Raw genomic sequence first — 20,710 nt, 5'->3', positions numbered from 1 at the left:
CAGGCACCTGACAGATAAAGGGCAGCTGTCTTCCCACTTGTCTTCTCCACAATGTGGGATTTCCCACCCCGCCTTTTATTATACCTTTACTATCCCCACCAAAGCAGAGAATGTGCAACAGGTGCCAGGATGGCTGTTGAGTAATGGATGCTGCTCTTGCCACAGCTGAGCCAATCCTTGCCATGACCTCTGATGGTGGGGTGGGGTGGTCACAGATGCTGGCTCTTCTCCCAGAAGGGCAGATGCATGATGATCCTCCAAATAAAGCCTATTGTGGAGTCTCTAGTGTGAACTGAGGACTATTTGTATAGTCCTTTGCATCTAAGAGTCCTCCCAGAAATGATAGGAGAGCTGTGTGATTTTCCTCCCCTTTTCTCCACTGATTTCATCAGTTTAGGTATTCTACAGATCTATTGAAATAAACTGTATTTCAAGAAATCCCTGCCTTTTAAGAAAATGTGTTAGTCTGAAGTTTGCCCACTAATAGTGAGATCCTTTTTGTGACAATTAGAAATAGTTTTGAGCAGAACTCAACTAAATACTCCCAAGGCTGAAATAATTTTTGAAAGTTCTAGCCTAGCATTCATCTTTTGAATAAAAATTGGAATTTACATCAGTGATGTGAATCTTTTTGCCCTCAAAATTGTTTTAAAATTTGTGGATATTTCGCAGTTTGGCACTTATTAAATTACTCTTGAGCATTCAAATACTGTACAGCATTTAAAAATAACTTCGTTCCTTGCACTTAGCATATGACAGGAGAAACCCATGAGGCTAAATTATATCTTTAGCAATCATTATACATGTCATATATAGTAAACCATGTTTTAACCATGGTATGTTAGACATGCCATAACGACTGCACTCATATAGACTGTTACACCAAAATACATTTAATTGCAAATGTCCCAGTCCTTCATCCATGCATATCCGGAGAGAGATCACATAATACCTGGCACCTAAAGCAGCTCAAAGGGAATACTCTGGAGAGATTCAGGCACCCCAATTACTTAACAGTAGTGACCATGTACAAGGGGAGGGAATGGGGCCATGTCCACAATAGCACAACAGCTGATAAGAGCAGGGCTATTGCCTAAAGCGAAGGGAGGTGATGCAAATAGACTGCATGGCACGGTTTGTGCTGAACGAACTTGAAAAACACTTTAAAAGCAAAATGGGAAAACTGAATGAAATTAGTCTCCATGGTGGGCCATGGCTGGTGTCATCCATTTATGAATGCTAAACATACCCATTGAGGTATCTCTAGCCAACAGTTGATAGATGATGAGAGATCTACGGTTTAAGCATTCCATGAGTGAATTTCCTGACTAAGTGGGGGAAATTCAGCTACAGAATCCCTTTCCACAGGATGATCAACTGCCTTGGCAGCCCATGAGTACATAATTATCAAATACCTTCCATGCTCTGTCCAGTAGTGTAGGCCTTAGGATCTTACCAAATTTCATATTCCTTTGGCATCACTTTGAACTTGACAGCTTTGGCGCTGCTCCTTTATTTTGGATACTGCAATGATCAATTGCCTCTATTTACCTGCAAGAATTATAACTCAGTGGTGGGCATTAGTGTTTGTAATGTTTTCTCCCTGATAGCTATCTGAAACAGCCATATTGTGATACATAGATCTAAGACATGTCCTAATATCTGAAATCCTGGACAGCTGTGCCTATCCATGATAGTAATAGTGGTATGGTAAGAATGCTGGTTACAAATTCAAATGAACATTGTTAGACATCTATTTATATAATCCAGAGTGTCCTTCTAATGCATTTAAATAGAAATGTTGTCTTGTAAAACTGACAGGATAAATAGGAGGCTGATGGTGATAATGAAAGTGTTTTCTTTAAAAAAACTTTTTTATCCCTTTATTATTTTAAAAAATAACAATGTGGTGAATATGCCTAATATTTCTTTCTCCTATTTCCCTCATAACAACAACCCTGTGAGGTGGGCTGGACTGAGAAAGGATGAATGGCCGAAAGCCACCTAGTCAGCAGCCAGGTGATGTAAAACAGGGGTCCCCAACCCCTGGGCTGCGGACCAGTATCGGGCCGCATGCCAGCAACTGGGCTGCACAAAAAAGCAAAGCCCCATCCGCAGGATGCAGGCAGCACACAAATCCATGCACCCTCCGGTCCATGGAAAAACCTCTCTCCACGTAACCGGTACCTGGTAACTAAAAGGCTGGGGACCTCTGGTGTAAACACTGAACACAATTTAGCTCTTATTTATAAGTTTTTATTTTAGGAAAACACTTCATTCACAAGCTAGTCTTGTCTGATGTTCCAAATCTATATCTTTTCAGATGATATCCATTTCATTCATTCACTCACTTTTCTTTAATGAAGGTCTAAAAGTAGCTTACAAACTTGTTTAAAGTAACAAATAGGTATTACAGTAGCCATGTTAAACATTTGCATTGGTATGGTGTGCCCCCTCATGGCCAGTGAATTTTATTGCATCTGATGGAAATTAAGGAACAAATGATTACAGGGAATAAAATTGACAACCACAGAATACGCTAGGTATTATGAAAACTGAATTCAGCCAAGAAAAATATAAAGTTTTGCATTTAGACTGAATGAATACACTTATAAAGGACTGTTTAGGATGAAGGACTCCTTGGCCTGTTAAAAATATAAAAGGCAACAAAACTGTGGTTGATCCAAAGCTGAACGCAAGACTTCAGTGTAAGGTGCTTTTAAAAAATTGTAGATGTGGCTGTATTACTGGAACCATAGTTCATAAGAAGTAATAATTTTACTGAAGTACTATTTGATTTGGAGTGCTGCACTTGTAGATATAAAAAATTGGAAATGATTTAAAAGGCAGTACCAATATATAAAATATAAATAAATATAAATATAAAAGGGTGGCTCAGTGGGTTAGGACGCTGAGCTTGTCGATCAGATGGTTGGCAGTTTGGCGGGTTGAATCCCGAGTGCCGCGTAACAGAGTGAGCGCCTGTTACTCGTCTCAGCTTCTGCCAACCTAGCAGTTCAAAAGCACGTAAAAATGCAAGTAGAAAAATAGGGACCACTACGGTGGGAAGGTAACAGCGTTCCGTGCACCTTTGGCATCTAGTCATGCCAGCCACATGACCACGGAGACGTCCTCGGACAAGCGCTGGCTCTTCAGCTTTGAAACAGAGATGAGCACTGGCCCCTAGAGTCGGAAACGACTAGCACGCATGTGCGGGGGAACCTTTACCTTTTACCAATATATTTCGGGTATTTCTATTTTCATTTTTTTGTACCCTTTTTTCTTTGTTAGTGTTGGGTGTTTTTAGTCTGTTTTCTTTCTTTCTTTTGTATTTTATCGTTGGTGATAATGAATAAATAAATGTTAAAAAAAGGTTAACACAAAAAGAACAGAAGTCAAAGGACTTTATACCAACAAGAAAAATGCAGTTTTATTTTTTGCTGCAACAAAGACTAAATCTACAGTAAAGGGTTTAAAACATTAGTGACACATTTTTACCTTACAATTAATGTTAAATATGGTTTGATTATATATACAACTTCTTACAGTCAAAATAACTTTTCTTTCTCAAGATTTTTTTGTGTGGTCTGACAGCTTTAAATGGCTTAAGTTGACTATCTTGACTGCATTAGATTCACATATCACACCAAGTCATGGTTAAATTTAACCAGGCTTTGGTGAATATACTGCACTGACTGAATTCTAAGCCAAACCTTGTGGCTTAGCATTGTAAATGTAACACTGTGGTTTATTCAATAAATCATAGTTAATAAAACAATGGCTTAGTGTAGTGAGTCATAACACTGTAACTTCCAGATATGTGGATATTTTTTTTAAAATAGGCACATAAAATTAGACACGTAGGATTCACACTGAATCTTTGCATGCTGAATTAAAGTAGGAAGACCAGAACAGCTGGGTTCCTATCACATACTAATCTAATAACATTGTATAAGAACATTTCGTTCAATCCATATGCCAAGTTAAATAAAATGCATAGTATGTAAAGTCAGTTGTTTTAATTTTCAATTACTGCATACAGCTTAAAGACAATGACTGCCTCTTCTTCCCCTAAATAGGCTAAATTCTGTGGGATTTTTACACTTTCTGTAGCAAATCTTTGGTAGTTTGTAGCAAGCATTAAAATAGAGCTTGATCAGTAGCATTGCCATACTTTAGTGCATAAGACTTTTTCTGTCCAAAGCTCTATTTGGCTCCAGTCCTTCAAAGCTGACTTTTTGCAAGACAGAAACCACTCATTGCATTGGTGAAATAAAACTAATATATTCAATATTTAAACCATTTTCTCATTGTATTGCCCCGGGGGACATGTGAACCCCTTTTGTAACCTTCTGACAAGCAGTCAATGGGGAAGCCACACTTAACAACCATATTATTAACTTAACACGTGCAGTGATTCACTTAACTGTGCAAGAAAGTTTACAAAATGGAGCAAATATCTCACTTAGCAACAGAAATCTTGGGCTCAACTGTGGTCGTAAATCGAGGACTACCTATGTAACGAGGTGATTAAAAACGAAGGCGACCCAATTGCTTTTTATCACAGAACATAGAATCGCAAGGCTGGAAGGGACCTCTGGAGGTCTTCTAGTCCGACCCCCTCAAACCAGAGACCCAAGACGGTCGTACGAGGCCCCGGACGTTGCGCCTCCAGGGAAGGAGCGAGGCTATGCAGCCTAGGATCGGCTTCGGGAAGGCGCTGGGGATGATGGGAGTTGAAGTTCAACACCACGCGAGGGTATCGGGGACTCCCGCCACCCCTTCCATTCCCACCCCCCCCGGTGGACTCGGCGGGGCTTCCTTACGCGAAAAGGCGGCGAGGGGGAGGGATCCCGCGGGGCCTCTCCCCTCTCAACGTCAGATGTTTTCGCCTCAGGTTGATGGAGCCCGTTTTTGGCGGGGAAAAATAAATGGAAGCTCCACCTCCCGAAGAGATTCACGTCAGCGACGGGACTGTTGTCCCCACGCGGGCACCAGCTTGCGGGGCACCCCGGCCAGAGCCTCCCCCGAGCGCCCTGTCCTGCGTGCGAGGAACAGAACTGTCAACAGGCCCCGGGATCCATTTGTAACCCTCTAAGCTAAAACAAACGGGAGAGTTGAGAGAAAGTCACAATATGGGCGGGAAACTCGGCTTGCTGCCGATTGGCTCTCGGCGCTGCTACTCAATTAGTGCCGCCCGCGAAACGGCGGCTTCTAACGGTTACTGGAGCTCAAGCTTGTCACTCCACGCTTTCCTTCGGCGCGGAGCAACCTCTGGTTCCGCCTCTCCCTTTCGCTCTCGCTCTGACGTGCCGTGTGCAAAGGAAGAGGGGGGGGAGGTTGGTGTTGGTGAAAAAAACAGCCGTTAAACGGGCCGCGGGGCGGGGCCTCCGCGAGGAAGTAAGAAGCCTTAATTGGATTGGTTCAAACTAGCATGGGCAGTCCTGATTGGCTCGGGGTGGCCGCGGCAGGCCAGGCTCCCTCCTCGCGCCCAGGCGGGTTATTGTCTCTTGACTTTCGCAGGCGGCTCTCGCGCGGAATCGGGACCGGACTTCGCACAGGGGCGACGCAAACATGGTAAGGGGGCCGAAAAGCCGCGCGCCGAGCGGGCCCGAGCGAAGCGTGTGAGGGAAAGCCCCGCTCCCGTTCGGCGGGAAGCCCGTGCGGGGCTCCCCGCTCTTCCTCACGCCGGCCGGCCGGGCGGGCGGGAGAGCTCCCGGGGGCCTACGAGCTGCCGCCGGCCACGCTCCGCGGGACTCCCTCCGGCACCCGGTAGGCGACGGCGGGCCAAACCGTCCTCTCGCGGGCTGCCCCGGGCGCGTCACTCGTTGGGGCGGCGGAGGGTGAAGAGGCGCCGCTGGCGGCTCCCTCTTCCGTTTGGCGAGCGGCCCGGGAAGCCCCGCCTCTCGCTCACCGCGGGGGGGGGGGGTGCCCGCCTGCCTGCCCGCCTGGCTTTGCTCGGCCGCGCCCGGAGCGCCTCGTCCCGGCCGGAGCCCGGAGCGGAGAGAGGGACCCCGCGGCTCCCCTCGGACGGCCGAACTTCGCTCCCCGGCCTGAGCGCCCGCCAGCGCCCCGCCGCTTAAAGAGCCTCGGTCCGAGCCACGCCGCGGCCGGCGCTTCTGGGTTTCCCGCGCCTGGCGCCTCCCCAGCCACGCGGCGCTTGTCGGGACGCCGGAGCCGGGGCGGGTCGCTTTCCCCGCGCGGGGCTGTGCCGGGGTGACGGCCCTGGCAGCTCCGGCGGTGACAGCCGGGCACGCTGCAGCCCCTATCTGCCGCGGCGGGAAGTGGCGCGCCGCCCGGCGCTTCCTCCCTCCCTCCCTCTCCGCAGCCCGCCCGCTCGCCCTTTGCTCAACGGGACGGCGCCGGGAGACGCTTTATTCCCGCCCAGCCCCGGGTAATTCGCTCGTCCGCTTTGGCTGAGGGGGGGCTGAGGGTGACGTTGGGGTCGCTGGGAAAGTTTGTGGGCGGCGGCGGAGTCCAGCTTTCTCTTCCCAATAAGTTCCCGGGGTCAGAAAAGCCGCAGCTGCACTTTGGCTTTCCAGGTGGAGGTCTCCGAATGTGGTTTCTGTCAAGTGCTTTTTGGCTCTCGTTTAAGGAGAGGTTACTTTTGGCTGGAAGGCTCAAGGCGGTCTCTCTTTTTCGGTTAATAACTTGCGGCAAGGGAACATCTGGGATCGGCGTAGATCAGGGGTGTCCAACTTTGGCGACTTGGAAGACTTGTGGACTTCAACTCCCAGAATTCTCTAGCCAGCGCAGCTTGGGAGTTGAAGTCCGCAAGTCTAACGCTTGAGTCTCATCAACCGACCGCAACTTTTTCCAGTTTTATCCGTTCGGTTACTCTTATACGTTTGCTTTGCCGTTTGATCCTGTTTGAGGATGCCACCCTAATGTGCGGGTTTATATTGGTAGCTCATCGTTCTAATTCATTCAGCACCAGCGCATTTTCTAATCTCTTCTCATTTTAATTCGCACCCTGTCTTACAGGCTCCATTTTTGGTCAGCCTTCCTACAGACTCAGTTCTCATTTCTAGATAGTAATATGAGCACACTCTTATAAAGTTGTTTTGGGGTTTTGACAAATATTCTTTACAGCAAGCCATATATTGCACACATTTCTGCCAATTTGTGCACATCTTAAACTTTCTCCATTCAAATTTATCTTTGATGTATAATTTTGAGATAACATTGGTTGTTACGTCACATAGTTTTTCTGTCAATTATTGAGAATAATTTAGATTCTCAACTAATAACATGCCATCTGCAGAGAAAAGTGCATGCATGTTTGTGTATGCAGTTAAAACATCTCTGCTAGTACAGTACCATAAGTGTTTATGTATAAATATGTTAACCACAAAAATATCACATTTCATCTTATACTTAAACTTTCATTAAGCATTCCATCAGTTTACACATATGCTTTACTTCTGTAATGTATTTTTCTCATCACATTCAGCAGTCTTTCCATACCCATATGAAACATTCCTTAATTCAAATTTATCCATGCTATCACACTCCTCCCCCCCATCAACAAACATGGAGTATAATTTATTTGTCTCATTGATACATTTCTTGAAAGATTGCTAAAGCTTGGCATAAAGCTGCATTGTGCTTCCCAAATTTTGTCCATTATTACCTCTTGCAATCTTGTAATTAGAATTCTAACAAAAAAAATTTCAAGGATATTTCATGAACTAATCCCCAAGTAGTTTTGTTTTTACTTTTACCTAGAAGAAAATTATCAGCGTTCTTCCAGTTATTAGGCATAGCTATAGTCTTCACATGTTAAAAAAGTTGCACAGCCATTCCCATAAATAAACCATGCCACATTTTAAGATTTTCCCAATTATGCCATCCACAGCTTCATCCAGATAGCATCTTTTCTTCTCAGCCATTTTTTTGTGACAGTAACAGTTAACTGCTTTTGGTTCAATTCCATACTTTGACATAACAATAACACTCCCATGAAATATACCATTCCTTTCAGTTCTCTCATTGCCACTTTAAAAATACATACTTTTATATATACTATATTTTATATATACTATAAGTTTTTTATTACTATTACTGTGCATTTTAGCCTCCAATATGAGAAAATAATTCCTTTTTCTATTTACAGCAATATGTTTTGTCATTATGGTATATGCTTTACACAATATTTCATCTTCATTTTTTGCAACACATTCTCTTTTTGCATTTTTTCATGTCTAAAGCCTGACAGACTTCATAATCCCACCAAGCATATTTCTCATTACTATAACTTCACATGCTTATGTGGTGATTTATAATATTATTTCTACTCTGTTACAAGCTGCATCCATATCCTCTTTCCTTAAATTCATTTTTATACATTCAGTTGGGAAATTAATCTGTATTCCTACATACAGGACCCATAATTTTTTCATGTGGTCATTCTACTTTCTTTCCGGTCTTTTTCTTTCGTATCCATTTTTTCCAAAATCCATTCTTAACACAGTGTCTCATATTCAGAAGTTCTTGTCAACATTGTAGCTTTCATTATTTTTTTAGCCTTTCATTATGAATAATCAAAAATACGGTACTTACAGGTTTATATTCATTCTTTCTGTGTGTACTTATGAATACAGTTCTTAAACCATGTATTGAAAACAAACATATTTTTAGCAGTAATTACTTTCATTCATTCTTGGATTTCAAGATTGTCCAATATCTACTGTCTTGACTTGTTCTCAACTATCCATTTATGTCATCAAAATCATGGGTTTTTTCCCCCATGAGTGCATTTCTTCAAAATGTTGTGCACTTTTTCCAAAATTCACCTTTGGTTCTTTCATTATCACAATTCACTAGAATGCGGCATGCAACTATTTTTCCCCCAATAAAAATTCCTGTTTTATATGCATCTGTAATTTAGATGTCATTTACTCATACTTAACTGATATATTTTAGCACTTTCATTCATAATGAAACCTGTATTTTTATTTTTCATTCAATTCCACTCATCAACATTAGACTACCCTCATTCACATCGATTACATCCCTCTCCTTTCTCTTAGTTTCACAGGTACACAACATATCTATTTTCTTTCATTCTTTTCATTTGCTAATTCATGTTGTTTATCATTTAAGCCATTTGCTTTCCAAGTCTCAGTTTTCCATATGTTATGCAGGTTACTATATATAGGCCCCTAGGTCAGTATCTGTGGTCCTATCACATATGGAAAATTGAGACTTGGTGTTGGTTAATCAAGGTTTTTTATTTTATGCTTTTAGGAATTTAAAGAATCAGACTAAGTTACCAACCTAAGTTATATCAACACTGCATGGAGCGTTCTCTGTTAATGATAAGAATAGTACTGCTCATTCATTGGATATTTTAGCCAATATGATGCATGAAATAAATGCCTGTTTTATGCCAAAAACATTTACATTATTTTTTTCTGCGGGAAGCTAGGACCTTGAATCTAGAGCCTATCTTACAAAAACAATATATGGTTGCCTGCATTTCATGGAGTATCCAGTGTATTGGCATTTGCTTGGGATGTAGCTAATTTATCCAATAATATTAGAATATGACGTACCTAATAGTAGAGTGCACATTAGGAAGCTGTTTTCGTTGTATTTGTACAACAAACTTTCAGTTATAACTATCACTATGAGACAGTACTGAAATAAGATTTTTTATACAGTCCCCTTAATTTGTTACATTTACAGTATTTTTCAAAAATAAATATATTTAAATCTTGTTTTACGTCAGTTTTAAGTCTTGTCATCTATCTTGTGTCTATGCTTAAAATTACTGAAATTAGAGTAGGTTCAATAATAGTGTTACAAAAATAAACAACTTGGCAATTGCCTGTTTATTTTTAGAATTAGCATTGCATATTAGAGTAATTGGGTTTAACAGTGTATTTAGGGAATCTGGTTTGGGATTATATTTTGGAGTATAGAATGCAGCAACAATCAATTTCACAATTTCATTGTTAGAGCACTGTTGCAGATTATAACAATTGCTATACTGATAATAATAAAGGTAAAGGTAAAGGTTCCCCCGCACATGCGTGCCAAAACCTATCTTGGGACACATTTTTATCTGCACATGAATTAAATATCTTACCTTTATTTATTTATTTATTTATTTATTTATTTATTTATTTATTTATTTATTTAAATTCCATTTATATCCCGCCCTTCTCCGAAGACTCAGGGCGGCTTACAAGCTTAGCAGTAGCCTTCATTCTATGTATATGCCTGCTTAAAGCTTAGCTTGAAGAATGAATGCAGGGAAGGCTGATTAGGGAAAACTAAAGTTGACCACCTGTTTTATTTTTGAAGAGGAGTTTTGACATACATGTCTAGTCTAGGGCTTAAAGAACTGATGTTTTCATAATTCACTGTCACTTTTATTTACTAATGAACTTTTCCCCCATATAATGAAAAATTGTATAACCAGAAAAAGGGTTTCTTGTAGCATTTTGAAAATGTGGCTACTATTTGCGCATGTAACAACTGGGAAGTGTAAAGGGGCAAGATATGAAAAAATTAGGTGATGCAAGAATAACTAAAGAGAAAATCGCAAGATTCCAAATGTACAAAGTAGGAAATGACCCCCACCCCCAGCAAACTGAGTATTTGTCTTCGGTTAAATTAGGATGGGATTGCAAGTACTTTCTAATAAGCAGGATATTCTTGCATACTGGCCTTTGATAATGGTGGTTTGAATGTCATTTTACTCATGTTCTGATATCCGCAAGCACATCTCACTGTTTGAAATTTCAAAATGAATAATAGCTTATAAAACTGCCAGTATTGACCAGAGCCTTGCCAGAGTGGGGGAGTGGGAGCAAATGCAAATATTTGCACCAATAGAAGGCAAGCTCCCCCACTTTTGTGTGTGCATTCTGGTGTTACCTGAATAAAAGGAGTGGAATTTATGCATGAGTTTGTCATTTTGACAACGTTGCTGATGCCTCTGATGCTGACAGCTGTTCAGGTGATTCCAGTAGCCTGGGAAGAGGCAGCCTGTCTAGTTGATGTCTGATATAGGACCTCCTTTTTAGGCATAGCTGCTGTTAACTGATAAGATTCTGCATTGCTAGATTTCTGGGGGAAAGTTCATAGGGTTAGAATCAGCCAGGTAGAAATTGTAATAAAAAAGCAGAATCTCCTAAATTCTGATGTACTTGGTTCTAAACAAATCTCCTTGGTGAATGAATTCTTTGGAAAGTAGTTATGGTTCAAATTTCCTTTTTGCAATCACCACCTGCCTGAGCTGATCAAAAGAATATCCTCAAAAGGTCTTTAGTGAGCAGCATTATCATAAATTAGTCTCTATAACATAAATTGTTGATTATGTATAGGAGATGTATTCAGACTGAACAGCTCTAATTTAGTTTAAATAAATAAGAGAAATGTAGACATTTACATGCTAATATTATCTGTAAAACCAGGGCAAATTTAACTTGGGAAAGCTCAAATGTCAAAACGAGATAAGACCTTGCCTCTGCAGTGCATACATGCCATAGCAATCTATATCTGAGAGTTGGAAGCAAGTGGTTATGAAGTATGTGAATATCTTAGTTGTTTTGAATGGGTTTTTTTGGTATTGGGTGCTAGGATACTGACCCTTTTTAAATGTCCAAATGGTATCTATGTACTGAAAAATTTACATGCGTATAGATCTGGTCATATGATTGCACAGTGATAGCTTTTCAGGATTGTAGAACTTTCCCAGCATCCTTCACTGCTGTTCATTGAGGCTACTTGGATTTGTAATTCAGTAACATCCACACTATGTGCTACTTGTGTGGGATTCTTCACAAGGCCATTGAGGAACAATTCCTAGTATCAAAGAAATTGTGGATGAGTATTCGAGTCCCTACTATTGTACCCTGAACATTTACAGTTTTTACATTTAATACTGTCTTAAAAGTTTTGTGATCTGAACAATTTTAAAATGTATTTCACGGCAGACATTATGAATAATACCCAGGTATTGCATTTATATCTTATTCTTTCTGTAAAATATTTAGCATAGCATTTATAGGACAACAATTTTAGATCAATATATTCATATCCTATTTTTATAATCATATTTCAGGTTGTACTTACTAGTTCAGCAAACTATCTGGCTTTTTTAGTATTAGAATTCAAATAAAACTAAATGTAATTAAATCCCCCTACTTGTTTTCATTGATTCTTAGCACCAACTGTAGTTAATTACTTTTCCTTAAAAAGGTATACTTTGAAATTAACTTCAGAGAAATAGGGATATGATCCATATCAAACAGGAGTGTGGTCATGAGACAAATGGAAATTCAGTCATTAAAAATAGGACTTTAATTGACTATATAATTGAAAACTCTGAATGCTGTTAAATGACTGGTCATAAGTTGAGAACAACCTGTATTTAGTTGGAGATTGGAAGGATAAATAGTGTAGAAAAAGCAGTCAGCTTTATATAAACTAAAAGTGGAGGATTTCTTATTTGTTTTTGTTAGCAATAAAATAATGTTTTCATCCAATAATTGTAGTAGGAGATGCTTTGCTTAGCAGATTTGGGGAGAAAGTTTTGGGAAAAGTATATGTGAGAATGATGAAAAAATCAAAATCTAACTGCAGGATTTTCCTGCATGAGGAGGACAATTGCAGAGAATATTTTGGTTGGGACTAATTCCAGTGTATTCTTGCACATTGCATATGTATATCATGAACTATCAAGTCCTGGAATGAGGATTATTCTATTTGGGAATAAAATGTCTTGAAGAAAGTGTATGCAATAAAATGTTAAGAAGTTTGGTAAACATGTTTTAAATTTCTCCAAATCCAAGGCAAAGAGACTATTAAATGTTCTGTGCTTGGTTGGAACTTTGAGATGCAATAATAAGAGGATTTGGGGTCATAAGAGTCACTTGTTGAGTTGGGTGGCTATAGAAATCAAGTAAATAAATAACACAGTGCTAGACATGTAAATAAGTCAATATGGGCCATTTTACATATATGTGAATAAATTGGTTAATATGTTCATAACTCTTCCCATAATTTATCTCTCTGGATACTGTACAACCAACAGCTATTGAGAACAGCTGCAAGTTGTATCTGTGATTGTATGCTAACACTAAATAAGCAACTGCTTTCAAGAATTAATTGCTTTTAAATATGCCTGTTTTTTTTTGTTTTTTTGAAAGCCATACTATCTTCTTTGGGGCATAAATGATGAAAATGGGAAAAAAGGTTCATTGAGTGTTGGCTTTATCTCTTCTACATCAGGGGTGTGGAACTGCCAGCCCGCGGGCTGGATGCGTCACGTGGAAGCCACACCCACCCCATTGCCAGCAATGGCAAAACAGTCCCGATATGTCGCGCAATGTCACGAGTTTGACATGTCTGTTCTACACGTGTTTCATAACAGTACCATACCTAGCCATATACATTTAGAAAAATTGAGCAAAAGTTTAGTAAAAGAATCTACTTACATATATAATTTAATAATAAAAGTAAAATATAGTTTTAGGGTTTGGATAGATTTGATATTTTGATATATATAAGATTTTGTTTTAAAATAGCTGGTTTTATCCTGCAACTTAGCAACTTCCTGAGAGTTTGGTCCTTCTCGTAAAGTTATACAGAGTCAGACCTGGTTAAGGCTTAGATTATAAGACCATTAGGAAATTCCTTGGCTGTAGGTTAGACTCAGATGAAAAACCCTCCCCACCCAGAATGATACAAGAACAAAATGGTTTTGAATTTTGCAAAAATAAGATTTGTAAGAGCTCAACTCCATAGACGGAGTGCTCCCTCCTCCCATTTTTCCTCACAATAACAATCCTATCAGGTTGTGATTTTTGTGATTTGAAGAGAAACCAGAGCTAACTTTATAGAGTTTCTTTTTTACATATAAGTTATGTATACAGTATATGTATATATTGGTTAGTTATGCATGTTCAAATGATGTGCTATATTTTCAAATTCTGTGACCTGGTCTTGGACCAACCCAACCCAACCTGCAGGGTTGGTTGTCTTGAGAGAATCAGCCATTGTCTGTAGGTATAAGCATAGGCTAATGTTGCTGTCCTAAAACTCTTTCTTGCATTAATTGTCCCAAAATATACATGCTTACGTTTTAAATTGGCTATATGCCTAGCTTTACTAGTGGCCAGTGTTTGATCTTTGTTTTTTCAAAATACTTTTGTCTGCCTGCTTGCATTGTGACAGGAAAAGTCTGAAGAATGTACTTCCTTTTGAAAAAATTCCATCAAGATTGTAAATATGAGTTGGTAGCAAGAGAAAGATCTTTATTAAATTTGAACATGTGACATGCATTTCAAAAGTAGTAACACAATGGGCATTATGGAAGATATGTTAGAACTGACCGAACTCTTGTTATGCTTTTGATTTAGGCTGGAGGCAAGGCTGGCAAAGACAGTGGCAAGGCAAAGGCAAAGGCAGTATCTCGCTCGCAAAGAGCTGGGCTTCAGGTAAGTCTTTCACAGACACGTTGATTTGTATTTTCTCTCAGTCCTAGTTAAATTTGGGAACTACAGCATTCTCTGTTTGGGGCATTGAATAATTCATTGTTTATTATTTAATTCAGGGGTGTCCATCCCTGGCAACTTCAAGACCTGTGGAGTTCAACTCCCAGAATTCCCCAGCCAGCCATGCTGATTTAATTTATTTAATTTTGTAATAGATTGTTTTAACTATTTTTTTCAGTCAGACAGAATTCTAAGCATCTGTAAAAGTCTTTTTACCTGGATAAAAGAAGGCTGGAACTGAACAACCCCCCCCCCCCCAGGTTGATTGACATAAAATTAAGCCCCATTATGGTTGTGGCTTATATTGTCCTAGCAATTTTTATTTTAAAAAAAAAACATTCTGGTTGGTTTTATGTCTGTACTAAACCAAGTCTTTGTGGATATTTTTTCCAGGTGATTGGAGTGTGACTTGCCTTTCTTTTTAACCACTTCTTGCTCTTTTTAATCGCCTTTCCTTATGCTTTATTTGGTCAGCAAGAAAGTTGCCCCTTTTTTAGCTATCAGATCTGGGCTGCAAAAATTCAAATGGCACTAGATGGCAGCATCTAATGGTTGCCCAGAATTTTTATGGTCTGATCCTAGTCTTTATGTGTCTTTTCAGTTAGTCGTTAATTAGAGGGAAGATGTGCAAAGATGTTTCCATGCTTCTGATGGTGGTGGACAACTTTAGGCCATGGGGTTAGGTCTGACCTGTTGAAGCTTTAGATGCAATCCTCCCCCCCTCACCCTAATAACAGATTATAATTTTTAATGCAACCAGAGGGGAAAAATAGATGAATGGCTGGATTCTTCCTCATGCCATTCAGAAGCTGATTTTCAGCTGTGTAAAGATGATCTGCCTTAAGACACTAAGAGAGGCTGAATAATGTGAGCAGTGCTTTTCCTCTCCACCAAAGGAATTTAAGGCTAGCTATTTTATATATCAGAATGCTTGCACTAAAACAGTGACCCAGAGTCATCCAAGGCAAGAGGGGATTCCACAATCCTTTATCCGTGCACTAGTGACCCAGGAGAATGAAGAATGCCCCATTTCCAAAGTCTCCTCTAGAAGACGCTCCGAATCAAATGCCAGAAGAGGAAGCCCAGATCAGAATGCTTGCAACGAAAATGGGCTACTTAAAAGCAGGCAGGACTTTGTACTTTGTACTACCTAACAGCGCCTGAGGGAGAAACGTACTTCACTGGGTATTTAGAACAGTTTCTCAGGAAGATACTGGTTCTCTGGCAGTTGCAGCCATGCCTAAGAAGAAGCTCAACATCCTTGGCTGTATTCCTTGGCTTTCCATCAGAGCCATTGCTTCTGCAGATCTTTCAAGTTCAGGAGGCTGTTTTGGTCCTGTCTAAAATGTAGCTGTTTCATTGAGTTCCATGTACACCTTTTAAGAGAGAAAAATCTTCTCTTTAGTTTTGTCCTCATTCCAGAACTCCTCTGGGTTCCTAAATTAAGTCTACCTATAGTTTCTAGGAGGAAGCTCCTTAATTCCATATTTTAATCTTATTTCAAAAGCTACTGCCCAAAGAATGTTTCCATTCTCTTGTGTCTTTTGTTTGCTGTTTATAGTTAAAAGCCCCAAGTTTCTGAACTTTGTACAGGTTTTTGTTCTTTTATTGATTCATAACAAAGTGGCATTAAGGAGGAAGCTCTTCTTTTCGTAAACACAGACTGGGATCTTATTCTTTATTTGGAAATTAGAATATGTTAATAAAAATGTGTTTGCTGAATCATGTTCTTTCCTATAGTAAAAGCATTCTGGTTGTATTATAAAGTTGTGTTTATACTTCATATCATTTTGACTTGGGATTTTAATCCTGTGTGTCTTGCAATATCTGCTGCGTTGCCTTAGGCAAGTTACAAAAAAATAAGCTTATGAACGAATGAATGGCCTTAATATAAGTCAATGCTAGTTTGCCAACATTATCAATAAATCTTATATCAGAGAACTCGGTTTTTATGCCTACACCTTGAATTCTGCCAAATTGTGTCATTTTCTTAATTGCACTTCCAGTAATATACTTGCGTAGTTTGGCATTTGGTTGGCTAGTGTAAAAAACAAACAGCCACTTATATCCTGACTATACATTATTATAGGGTATGCCTGGATCAAGTGTCTTCTACCTCTCTTGAAATAGGCCAGAGATACAGACTGTCAGTTAAAGCCTCTTGAAAGTGCATGTACACTAAAGCAGTCCTTTGCTTCTAGTTCCCAGTGGGCCGTATCCACAGACACTTGAAGACTCGCACCACAAGCCATGGAAGGGTTGGTGCTACAGCTGCCGTGTACAGTGCTGCAATTCTTGAATACCTTACTGCTGAGGTAGGTTGCTGGAATATGTGATATTCCCCTAATGTTTGGGTTTCGAATGCTTCAATTCTTTATGTGTACCCTTTCTTCATTTTCTTGAACATTTCATTTGATCTGTTTTAATAGTGGTTTGTAAGCTTTTTTTGCAAAAACTGTTTTATTGTACACCTTTATGTCTATATCAAAGTATCATAATAAATACACAGAAAGTTTAGAACACAAAATATTGAAATAGCAAACCCCGTTGTATACATTTTCCAGTTAGAAGAGCTTAGGTCTTCCTTGTAATTCATTACAAATATTTCTGAAGAAAAGAACATATTTAATAATAAAGGTACTGTTCATCAGTGCTTATATTCTTCTGAACTGAACTTCAGGAGGCATGTTTTTAATTGAAGAAAATTAATATTTTTCCTAGATTAAAAAAAAGATGACCCAGACAGATACATTTAGATTTTATACTGCTATAATAATATAAACATCATTCCAAAAGTACCAATTACATACTTGTATCCAACTATGCATTGGCTTTCAAAATCCATAAAAGGCTATCAGATCTTTGCCGTTTTCCCCCCCTAGTTTAATTCACTTGTGGCCTTTATTTAACTATTTCCACCCTTTAAATCCAGAATTTGTTGTGCTTAGCAGTTTTGTGCAACATATTAATGTGGATCTTAATAATAAGTATAATTGTAATACTCATCAACATTTTAGATTGGCCTTATCACAAGAAAGGGTTTATCACGTTTGCAACAATCATACTGTAACACAAACGGACGTTCCTTTCAGAGATATTAGTTCTTTGCATCATTACTCTGAGCTTGTCAGGCACGAAAGGCCAGCTACCTGTGCAAAAGTCCCATTAAACTGATTTATTGCTTAAAGTCTATGCACAGGACTCTTCTCACCCGCACCTGGTTGGCGTTAGATAAGGATCAGTGGAATTCAAGACTACATGGGGATTCTGGGCTGATCCCTCCTTTAACTCTGCCTCTAGGTTCTGCCACCCCTCCTCCCACAGCACTATAGAATGCTTACCACTATTTGCAAAAATTAAAATAGGAAAATTGAACTAGTTTTTAAAAAAAACTAGTAAGCTAAATTATGCAGCTGTATTTATTCCAACAGGTTTTGGAGTTGGCAGGCAACGCCTCTAAGGATCTTAAGGTAAAACGTATCACTCCTCGTCATTTGCAGCTGGCTATTCGTGGTGATGAGGAGTTGGATTCTCTTATTAAAGCGACCATTGCTGGTGGAGGTAGGTGCTATCATAGCTTCTGAACTGTTTATAAGGGCAATTCAGTAATGCCCATGTCAGAGGTTCCCATTTCAATATACAGCTAATCCTCCACTTGCAACAGTTCATTTAGTGACCATTTGAAGTTACAGTGGCACTGAGAAAGTGACTTAGGACCATTTTTCATACTTAGGGCCGTTGCAGCATCCCCATGGTCACGTGATTTCCATTTGGATGCTTGACAACTGTTTCATATTTATGATGGTCAACAATGTCCCTATTGCGACCTTCTGGCAAGCAAAGTCGAGGGGGAAGCCAGATTCACTTAACAACGGTGTTACTAACTTAACTGCAATGGTTCACTTAACAACTGGCAAGAAAGCTCACAAAATGGGGCAAAACTCACTTCACAAATTTCTCGCTTAGCAACATAAATTTTGGGCTCAATTGTGGTTATAAGTCGAGGACTACTACTACTACTATTTGGACTAAATTCTTTGATGTGAAAAAAAATGAAATCCAACCTATTTTATATGGAGAACAATATTTGTTGGAAACAACGTCCAGCCACAGTGAAACTTACAGAGCTTTTAATGTTTCGGGACAGTTTATAAACACTACAAGTTTGAAGCTGCCCAACATTCCTGAAGTGAAATATATTATTACAAAATATTCCAGCTCCTATTTTTGTACAGGGTATTTCAATATTACTTTGTATACACAACATCAGTTCTGTATTTTTGTCATTATTTGTCTTTAATTAAGACAAGTTTAGCAGTGCTATATTCCCAATGTTAATTTTAATAGAAGCACAAAGCAAACATTGTGAAGCCTTTCCTGAAGGACACTCCCTCTTCCATTGTGCTGCTTCTGTGTCCAGATCAAAGTTCAAAGTGCCAGAACGAATCCACCTTCTTGACTTTGTTTTTGGCCAAAATAAGTCATTCTCGGTACACGTTTCTGGTAGTAACTGACATAACAGCAGATGGGCTGGGCTCTGTGTCCCTCTACGTTCACACAACGTATTATCTGCTAAGAGCCTCCATTTCAGCATATTGGCTTTACATTTAGGCACTCCTCAATCTATTCAGGATCCCCCCCCCCCCAAGTAGTATAAGGACATTTTCATCTTCCATGAAAACCCTTTTAAGTCGAAATATTGAAGTGTGTGATTAAAAGGAAAGTAGTTGTTTGAAAACATGAAGTTGGAATGAGGGAGGGAAGAAGAGATTTTGACATGGTTGTATAAATATTGATCTTAAATCTTGGTATTACCCATGGATATGTCTCCTCATCCTTTTGCTCTCTCTGCAGGCGTAATTCCGCACATCCACAAGTCTTTGATTGGAAAGAAGGGACAGCAGAAGACTGCGTAAAGAGGCGCTTTCGGCAGCCCGCTTCCTCCCTGTCATTGTACTGTAATTGGGACAGAAGAAATATGGGGATATGTGGAATTTTTTTAAAAGAATAGTTAAATGGAAGAGCATAGACAATTGACTGTAGATTAAAACATTTGTATGTTCTAGATTTAAAGTTTGACAAAAAAAAAAGTACCTTGTTATGTGGCAGCAATTTGTGTGTTGATTGGCTAGGTTTCTCCCATGTGTTTTATACAAAAATGGAACTGATAAAACCATTTTTTACAAAACCTATTCTTGTGTGTCATTCTGGTATACAAGGGATAAATCCAGTAGCATTAAATTGAAATGTTTAAAACAGTCACATATTCTAAACTTGGATATAGCCACATTCATGGTTAACTTTGTTTACTCTTACTTATTAACACAGAGATCAAAGTCCAGATTTTAATGTCACTTAAAATAACTTTTATGAATTTTAACAATACAACTTTTTTTTTTTGAAAAAAAAAATCTTTTTGCCTAAAATCTTTTCTCTAAATTCCTACACTGCACAAGCATGGAAAGTGTTGCAGTGTCGTATTAGCAAAGATGCCCGTCCTGAATTTTGCTGCTCATGGCTGATAACCTCACTGAAGTTGGTGGCTTTGCAGTGAATACTGCTATATTATTGAACCAGCACACTTGCTTTTATTTCAGTTGTTATTTTCTGACAAACACATCTGTAACAAAATACTAAATCAGCAATGCTGCCTTGGTTACAACTGGAAATGTTGCCACTTTGGTACCCTTCTAAACAAGAACCAGTGTTTCTTTCCACTATTAATTTTCGGAACTGCTTTACACCATGTCGCTGATTAAACATAATGGTCTCAAATCTCCAAATGCCTGGCTTACCTATAGCTGTTCTCAAATTAATTTGTATAAATTTTATCTCAATTATAATTCCAGGATTACTCTTGATTAGTAATTAGTAACTTTAGATTAGTAATTTAAAGCTAGAAGGACTTGTAGTCTTTAGATTATTGTTAAGAATTTTGGACTGAAGGAGGTCAAATAGGGTTTTGGTTGTTTCTCCATTCCTATCAGTGTGGACAGCTATTTGTATTTTTAAGTACTATTCACTATATTCCTATGCATTGTAAGTAATTTTGAACTTTGTCCTTATTAAAATAGCTTTCGAAATGCTACATATGTTAAAACTGACATGAAATTATTTAGGGAAGGTAGCGGCAATGGCCAATTTGGATATGGACTGGGACTTTGCGTTACATTTGCTGATTCCATGGTAATCTAATAAAA

At 39.3% G+C, this 20,710-nt stretch overlaps 1 protein-coding gene across 1 annotated transcript; it reads left to right on the top strand.

The window, feature by feature from the left end:
- Nucleotides 1-5,421: 5,421 nt before the first annotated feature.
- Nucleotides 5,422-19,702, top strand: LOC310643702 (histone H2A.V). Its single transcript, XM_083368220.1, has 5 exons — nucleotides 5,422-5,577; nucleotides 14,376-14,453; nucleotides 16,712-16,825; nucleotides 17,942-18,071; nucleotides 19,365-19,702. Exons 1-5 carry the CDS (start codon nucleotides 5,575-5,577, stop codon nucleotides 19,424-19,426), a joined length of 387 nt encoding a protein of 128 aa, XP_083224346.1. The 5' UTR covers nucleotides 5,422-5,574; the 3' UTR covers nucleotides 19,427-19,702.
- Nucleotides 19,703-20,710: the final 1,008 nt, after the last annotated feature.

The sequence above is a fragment of the Vipera ursinii genome (genome assembly GCF_947247035.1).
Source record: "Vipera ursinii genome assembly, chromosome: 8".
Taxonomy (NCBI): Eukaryota; Metazoa; Chordata; class Lepidosauria; order Squamata; family Viperidae; genus Vipera; species Vipera ursinii.
Note: the sequence above shows the minus strand (reverse complement) of the source record. Positions and strands in the feature narration are given on the sequence as shown.